At 41.4% G+C, this 8474-nt stretch overlaps 1 protein-coding gene across 1 annotated transcript; it reads left to right on the top strand.

Annotated features, from left to right (window-relative positions):
- The first annotated feature begins 2978 nt into the window (after positions 1-2978).
- Positions 2979-7549, top strand: UQCRB (ubiquinol-cytochrome c reductase binding protein). Its single transcript, XM_008526476.2, has 4 exons — positions 2979-3258; positions 5607-5678; positions 6512-6678; positions 7344-7549. The coding sequence occupies exons 1-4, from the start codon at positions 3240-3242 to the stop codon at positions 7419-7421; spliced, it is 336 nt and encodes a 111-aa protein (XP_008524698.1). The 5' UTR covers positions 2979-3239; the 3' UTR covers positions 7422-7549.
- Positions 7550-8474: the final 925 nt, after the last annotated feature.

Below are 8474 nucleotides of genomic sequence, written 5' to 3'. Positions count from 1 at the left end.
AAGGTAAGTAGAGGGCAAGGAGACATAGTAACTAAGGCCGTAATGAACCTTTGACTTACTGCCACTTGCAAAGATTGATAGCATGGATTGATACATTTTTTTCCATTTACCGTTTAGACATGTAATCCTGGGCAAATGATTGAACCTCTGAGTCTGATTCTTTATTGGTAAAATGAAGCGTCATGACTTTGATTATCTGCCTTAGGATCACAAGATTGAGTAGGCAGTTAACACTGGTGGCCCCCAAGGAGCCACATCTGGTATTTGCACTCTTTTTTAGTCCCCTTCCACACTGATTGGGCCAGTGTGATTTGGTCCATGGGACGTCATCAAGCAGAGGCTTGATAAGCACATGCACATTGGGGCTTGTCCTCTTGGAACTCTGAGCCACAGTGTAAAGAGGTCTGGTGATTCTACTGGAGAAATGAGGTGGAGAGAGATTTCTAGCCAAACATCAAGCTGTGCCAGCCATGCCAGCAGCACCAGACATGTGAGGGAAGAGGCTATCTTGAATAGTCCAGCACCAGCAGATAACACATGGAGCAGAACTACCCAGCTGAATTCAGAATTGGGAGAAAGAATAAGGTATTTTATTTTTATTTTATTTTTTGCTGTGGAAGATTTTGTCCTGAGCTGACATTGCTGCCAATCCTCTTTTTTGGCCTTGAGGAAGATTAGCCCTGAGCTAACATCTGTGCCAATCTTCCTCTCTTTTTTGTATGTGGGACACTTCCACAGCATGGCTGGTGAGTGGAGTAGGTCTGCACCCAGGTCTTGAACCTGTAAACCTGGGCTGCCATAGCAGAGTGCATGGAACTTTAATGACTTGGCCATAGGGCGGGGCCTTAATAAGGTATTTTAAACCACTAACTTTGGGGTAGTTTGTTGTGCACCAGAGTTGTGGTGTGCTGGATGTCCCGAAACTTTGTGAAAACTAAATTTGTAATTGGTCAGGGCCAAGTATAGTGGCCTTCCTGTTATGTGTTTTATTCATTCGCTCAACAGGCATTTGAGTTCTTGGAATACCGTAGTGAGTGTGGCATAGATAACTGCCTTCATGGATTTCTTTAATGGATGAAATCAATAAATGGGAAACGAAGAAGGTACAGCCAGGAGACAAAGCATGGAACCATCCAGCCTGGTCTTTCTATGGCTCAGAACCTCATTTTGCCTTTATTAACAACCCGCTCATCTCAGAATAGGCTAGTTGTGCTGCTATAATGAATAGTCCTGAAACCTCAAATGATTTAAAACCACGCAAGTTTTTATCTCATACATGTCCAACTTGGGACCAAAAAGGCTCTGCTCCATATCATCTTTAGTGATAGAGGTTGATAGAGCCTCCACTGTGTCTAGTGTAGCCAGTCTTTGGAAGGGGAAAGAATGTGGAGAATTGCCTTTAAAAATACATTTTTTTGGCCAAAGCGTCACATGGCCATGCCTAGCTTTAAGGGGTCAGAGAAGTGCAATCCTACCATGTGTCAGGAGGGAAACCAAAAATAATTTTTGGTTCAACACTAATGACTACCAGCAAGCATCCAGCCTTTCTAGGCTTAATGCCTGCAAGGAGCTGGATTTTCTCACAGTCCTGGGTATCTGATCCCTTGACAAGGTCTTCCTTCTTTTTCCACCTTCACCCTGTAACCAGCAAGCTGAAACTTAAAGGGTGAGGAGGAAAGGAGAGTAGTTCACTATGTACTTTTTGTAAGGCAGTGTGGCAGTGTACAAACGTATTGCATCTCTTCACATCATTCAGATCTCACTGTGGCTTGTGTATCCTAGAGCAGCCATTCCTCAGTTTTTAGTGCTGCCTACAGGATTGAGTAATATGAGAAACTTTGGTGGCAGAGAAGAAGAAAAAGGGAGAAGGCAACAGAATTTTAGAACTGGAATGTGACTAAGACCATTAAATCTAAACTTCTGAATTTACAATAAGATGGAGTACTATGTTGTCCCAGATCTCAGCTTAAGACCTAAGACAATAAAAGTAGATATTGGTGGGTAGTTGCTATGGACTGAATTGTTCCCCCCCCCCCCCCCACCAAATTCTTATGTTGAAGCCCTAATCTCAATGTGATGGCATTTGGAGATGAGGCCTTAGGGGGATAATTAGGTTTAGAGGAGGTCCTAAGCGTGGGGCCCTCAAGAAGAGCTTAGCGCCCTTATAAGAAGAGACACAAAAGAGCTTGGTCTCTCCCTGCCATGTGAGGACACAGTGAGAAGGCAGCCCTCTACAAGCCACAAGAAAAGAGCTCTCACCTGGAACTGACTGTGCTGGCACCTTGATCTTAGGCTTCTAGTCTCCAGAACTGAGAAAATAAATTTGTTCCTTAAGCCACCCAATCTATGCTATTTTGTTATGGTAGCCTGAGCTGACGAAGACAGTAGTGGTGGTAGAACTTCACCAGTAACTAAATGAGCATCGGTCATACTAACTCCCCCAATTGTTTTATGTTCCTAGATTTTTATGCTTTAAACTGAACACGTTGGGGCTGAGACCTTTAAAGTGTAGTAGGTTTTAGCTTAAAAATTGCACGCAGATTCTGCTATACATCTTAGATTTAATATTTACAATTTTTTTTCTGAACAAATCTTCCACTAAAATGGCTTGATGTGGATCTTCAGCTGGAGAAACCGAAGGCCAGAGAGGATTAGTGTCTCCTGGGTTAGTAGTGTAACATATGGTCATAGAATTAAGGAGTCCCAAAGTTCTATCTGGATTCTCAGACTCTAGAAGAAGAATCTGGATTTTTCCTAGCCCTTGGACAATTTATCCAAACTTTCTGAGCCTCAGTTTCCTCTTCTCTACAATAGGGATAATCATAGTCCTTCCTTATATATTTAGAATTAAATGATAAGAGAATTAAATGCGAATAGGTCGGTAAAATACCTAGCGCGCTGCTTGGCACAAGGGCACAATTAATACCGCCCAAGCTCTCAGAGCGCGTCAGTGACAGAGCCCAGGCTAGAGCCCCGGTGTCCTATTTCCTTGCCGAGTGTTCTTCCCATCACGTCACATGGAACGCTTCTTGGAACGCCACGCGCAAAATGCCCAGGAAACTACATTGCTTGACCCAGTCAAGATGCAGCGCAAGTAAAACGCCGGACGTCGGCCCCCAGAAGTGCGCCTGCGCGCGCGTGCTCCCTTGCCTCGCGTCGGGACGTGAGGCGCCTGCGCACTGGGCCCAGCGCGTCCTCTAGGACTTACCCAGTAGGCACCGCTTCGGTCTCGGGTCAAAATGGCGAGCAGGCCTACCGGTAAGTTGCTGGTGTGCAGCCTGGCGGGCGTCGCACGCTCGACCTTTTGTTCTCACAGCAACTAGCTCCTCTTCCTCTGCTCTGAATGGCCAGGTTTGCGGAGTGAGGGAAGGTGGCGGCTCCGGTCCAGCCTGAGGACGCCTTTTCCCCACCCGCTGCTGTCCACAGGCCGGGCTCGCCTGGAGGGTTGGGGTGTGCGCTGCGGTCGGTGAAGGTGCCTGCGGGCCTCCCACAGCCCCGCGTTCCGGCTGCCCGTGCTTGGCGCTCTTTCCCCTCGGCCCTAGAAGTGTTCAAGAAGATAATTAGTGGAGACTTTCAGCCAAAATGAACTTGATTGCTTACTGTGAGCCAAGCGCTGTGATTTAGCTCGATAGATTCTCCTGCCAGCGCGACGAGGGAGGTGTTAGTTCCCTTTTTCGCTGATAAGGTATCTGAGGCGAAGTGACCGGAGGAAATAGGATTTGAAATTCATTCCATCCCTCACGCTTCTCAAACTGGGAAGTAGAGGCCGCTGAGCGAGGGTTACAGCGAAGCTTCAGGTTAACCTTGGCCTATCTGGGACGTCAACTTGATCTGCAGATTTGGAGAAATTTGTATTTATTGTGGGCACTAGAACAAGCATATTTGTTATGGAATAGAATACAGAAATCACCGAAATATTTAAAACAAAACATGAATATAAAGTAGGATTGTCTCTGGTTTGTTTCTTTTTTGCCAATCTCTGCCCTCTGGCGGTATAAATTGGAGTAGCTTTTAAAAAATGTTTGTCCTCTTTTCCTTGCCCCCAGCAGTTGTGAAGCTGTTAAGAAACATCAGATCGCCAGAAAAATCCGTTAACCTAAATGACTGAGCTTTTTGGGGGTGATGGAGACTATTCATTATTTCATTAATTTGATGGATATTGAAGGCACTCACTCTGCTTCTGTGCTGTGTTTGGGAACTAGATAGATGTGGCCTCAACCCCTGTCACTAGCTGGCCCTGATTTGGGGTAGGATTACTTCTGGAAGCCTTATTCCTCTTCGGCAACGACAGGCTTGTTGTAAATAAACCAAGTTAATGGGGGTAAAGCAAATAGGATAGTGCCTAGCTCACAACAGGTGTTCAGTGAATATTAATCATCACCATCACTGGTAAATATGTTTACAAATAATTTGTTTTCGACAAGTATGTTTGTAGATTGTTTACTCTTTGATAACTTGCTTTTCTAGAAGCAGTGTTATACATGGCGCTTAATTTCCAAGGAGATTTACCAAAGCAGTGTAATCTGTGATGTACTGAGGAGTAGAGGGTGAGAAAGGTTGGAGTAAAAGGAGAGTTTGCTTTCCTTCCTTGGTGAGGGGCTAGCCTGAGACAAATTTTTTTTTTTTGGCAAGGAAGATTTGCCCTGACCTAGCATCTGTGCCAGTCCTCCTCTACTGTGTATGTGGGTCACCAGCATGACTTGATGAGTGGTGCAGGTCCACGCCCGGATCTGAACCCACAAACCCCAGGCTGCTGAAGTGGAGTGCACGAACTTAACAACTATGCTGCCCAGCTGGCCCCCTAGAGAGAATTTTAAAAGCAAATTTAACCTTGCTCTACCTCCTCTTCTCTCTGTATCACATCTCTTCTATAAACATCAGGAACTATGATGTTGCCCTTAGCTCCTACTGAGTTCCCTAGTTTTAACCTTACCTATTTCTCTTCAACGATTTTCAAACATCCCTTCCTTTGGTGGAAAGTTAGCTGCTTGGGAGGAGGAAAATGGGCTTCTTTTACTAGTCTATATTAATATTAAATGCCTAAAGTATCAAAATCCTCCCACAGCTACATATATTTTTAAAGAAGGTAGCCAAGGGAAATAAAGGTAATGCAGAATAAAAATTTTGGAGGATGTGTGTCATTTAGACCCGCAAGCATATACTGAAATCTCCCTTTTTCATACAACTCTAACTCCCTTGAAAAGAAAAGTTTACAATTTCCTGTAATCTAGTTCTCAAACTGCAAATGATGGAGAAGTTCTGAGTTCCTTTTCTTTCTCCTGCCCCTCAATTCTGATAGTAGCAGGGAGATGTAAAGAGATGGGACACTTGACTCTGAGAGGCTGGAGAGGCAGTAATTTTACCTATAGATCTTTTGTACGTTAGCTGTTTCAGTTTACTCTTTTTTCCATGACTTGCTGCCCAATTTGTTACCTGCAGTCACTTTTGCTCATAAATAAGATAAACAATTTTTGTCTACAGATTATAGAGTATATGCTTTTAAAAGGAAATCCCTTCGTATGTTTGCATTCTTTAACAAAGTAACTATAGGAGTACTGGGTCCTACATACAGTGAATTATAGCAACTAACAGTGTGACAACATCAGTTGCAGCATCAAGCCGGTGGCTGGAGGGTATTCGAAAATGGTATTACAATGCTGCTGGGTTCAATAAACTGGGTGAGTATCTGTGCTTTCTTCTTCTGTTTTTTTTTTCCTTTTTTGCTTTTTATGAGCGTAGTGCTTTTGCAAGAGTTGTTATTCCAAAAAAATACTTTAGCTAATTGTACCTGTGTACATTAGAAGATTTTAAAATTAGGTCACATTTAAGTTATTTTAAATCCATTTCCTTTTTTTTATTTTCAGAAGAAAGGGATGGAATCATCTCAGATGTTTGAGGTGGAAATGATTTGTCTTCTAGAAATATGGTAGCAGGACATTTACCTTATTATATACTCCCTCTCCCAACTCCTCCACTTGAGATTTTAACATTTAAGTTACATGAACTTTGAAAGTAGAGATTTTTCAGATGTTAAAGTTCTCTGACATCTTTACAATCATCTGATGCCTGATTTTTTTAGAACTTGATAATTTGCCATGACCTTCATCTTTTGTTATTGAAGCTTAATGGAAGCATCCTTAAATGTTACTGGTTCCTTAGTACGTTATTTTAAGATTCTTTAGTACCTTGATCTCAGATTTAAAGTATAAGAAAGTAGAGATGTGGTTTATTGGTATGTTTAAAAATAAGATAGACTTTTTAAAAATTGTTTTAGATAAAATGTGAATTTTTTGGCAGTAGATTTTAAAAGGCTTATATATTGTTTCTAAGTACTGTTTAAGAAATAATCCATTAAGTTCATCATTATGTATGAAATGTATTGTTTCCATCATACCTAACTCTTGATATTTCACCGAAGTCTTAAGCTATGCCATGAAGATATTTTATTCAGTTAGAAAAATTCGTAATTTTTGAGATGCATATTCAATCTGACTCTCATTTTCCATGATAGGGTTAATGCGAGATGATACAATACATGAGAATGACGACGTAAAAGAAGCCATAAGAAGGCTTCCGGAGAACCTTTATAACGACAGGGTGTTTCGTATTAAGAGAGCACTGGACCTGACCATGAGGCAGCAGATCTTGCCTAAAGAGCAGTGGACAAAATATGAGGAGGTAGAACAGCTTTTATGTGTCTGACAATGTTTGTCATTAAGGATTGATATTAGAAACGGAGAAACACATTCTTTTATGTTCTCCTTTAGAGTTCTTAAAGTTATGTTAAATAAATATCCTTATGACAATCTGGTGAGGTTAATAGAGCAAATGTTAGCTCTATTTTAGAGATGGACACATTGAGACTTAAAGGTGAAGTGACTGTTCCAAAATCACTAAGCAAGTCTCTAGAAGAGAGATCAGGGCTGGGATCCAGGTGTTCTGCCTCCCAGGCCATTGTTCTCCCTCTACACTCTGCTTCCTGCTCAGATGACAGAATGGTGGTGTTCGTGTGATCTTTGCATTGAGTGGCCTTGTAGCTCCTGGGAAGGACTCTGAAGCAAACCCTCACCCCTTGAACTGCATTGAATCTGGGCAAACACTTGTAGACTCTCATTTCTTTTTCTTCTCTGACAGACTTTCCTCTCATAACCTATCAGCAACTTATTACAATATCTTTGTGGGTTTTTACATTTTAGAAAAGAGACAGTTCTTAGTCTACTTGAGATATATTTTCTTAAGTTGGAAATGAATTTTGATGGATTTCTTTTGTTTGAGAGCTGTTGAGTGCTTGGGATATGTCAGTATGTGATGGTGGCATCTAATCTTTTTCTTTTATTCTCTAGGATAAATTCTACCTTGAACCATACTTGAAAGAGGTTATTCGGGAAAGAAAAGAGAGAGAAGAATGGGCAAAAAAGTAATCATGTAGTTGAAATCGGGTGCAGCTGTCCTCAAAGTGTTTTTATGAAGTTGGTTAAACCTGAAATGTACAATTTAGAACTGTTTGGGCTGCAAATGTATTAATTTAAATAAATGTCTGTTATAATTATTGGTGGAGTTTTTGAATTCTAAACATTATTCTGAAAAACTACTGAATTTACTTATCTGTTACAATTCTTTCCAGACTTGTAAGATACTTTTTATTTAGTATTTGCCTCCTGGAGCTCAGATAAGCCACTCTAGTCAGTTTCCTCACTGATTGGCTACCTTCTCAGTTTATGAAGGATATAGCGTTCTTCCAAGTGTTATAGTCACCTTTATCTGGCCTTTGTAGACTAGCAAGACTCTCAGCCCCACCAGGGCCCGACTTGCAGGGATGGAATGGGGTGAGAAACACGTGCCAGTGACTTTATCTTACCTGAAGCAAACAGCATGCAGGTTTGAGCAAACAGCAGACTAGATTGCAGACTTTAAAAGTTAGTGAATGAAAGAAAAGAGGATTCACCCCCAAGTTTGCCAGGATTGGGAAACAGCCCTCTTCAACCTCTGCTCTCCAAATATAATTGATTTTGCACCTTTTTTTAAAAAAATTATATATGCAGCCCCAATTTGTGTCTGTTTAGGTTATATGTGCTCCTGTGCTAAGATGTGTATTAGAAAACAAAAAGTAGGCATTGGAAAAATAGGCAAAAATATAAAGACAGATTATACGTTCTCCCTATATCCTAGTGACTTTTCCGCTTTGGAAATTAATGTTGTAAAGTATATTGTAAAGGTTGGATACTAATAATAGTTAAAAGTTTTAAGGTTATAGACTAATCTTTTTAATATAAATCAGAATTATTCCGTAATGTCATCATTTCCACCCCTAAATTCTGAAGGGCTTGCTTTTGTGGAAGTGAGCATGGAACCATAGCAAGCAGGGAAGGAAGTGTGTGGAACCTGCTGCCTACACTGTTCCACAAGCCACTGCTGTGTGTGCTGGGAATGTCTGATTCTGATCTTGCTTCAAAGAACACAACAGTGAAAAACAA

The sequence above is a fragment of the Equus przewalskii genome, chromosome 8 (genome assembly GCF_037783145.1).
Source record: "Equus przewalskii isolate Varuska chromosome 8, EquPr2, whole genome shotgun sequence".
In the NCBI taxonomy this organism is placed as follows: domain Eukaryota; kingdom Metazoa; phylum Chordata; class Mammalia; order Perissodactyla; family Equidae; genus Equus; species Equus przewalskii.
The sequence above is the reverse complement of the archived record's forward strand: the minus strand, read 5'-3'. Positions and strand labels throughout refer to the sequence as shown.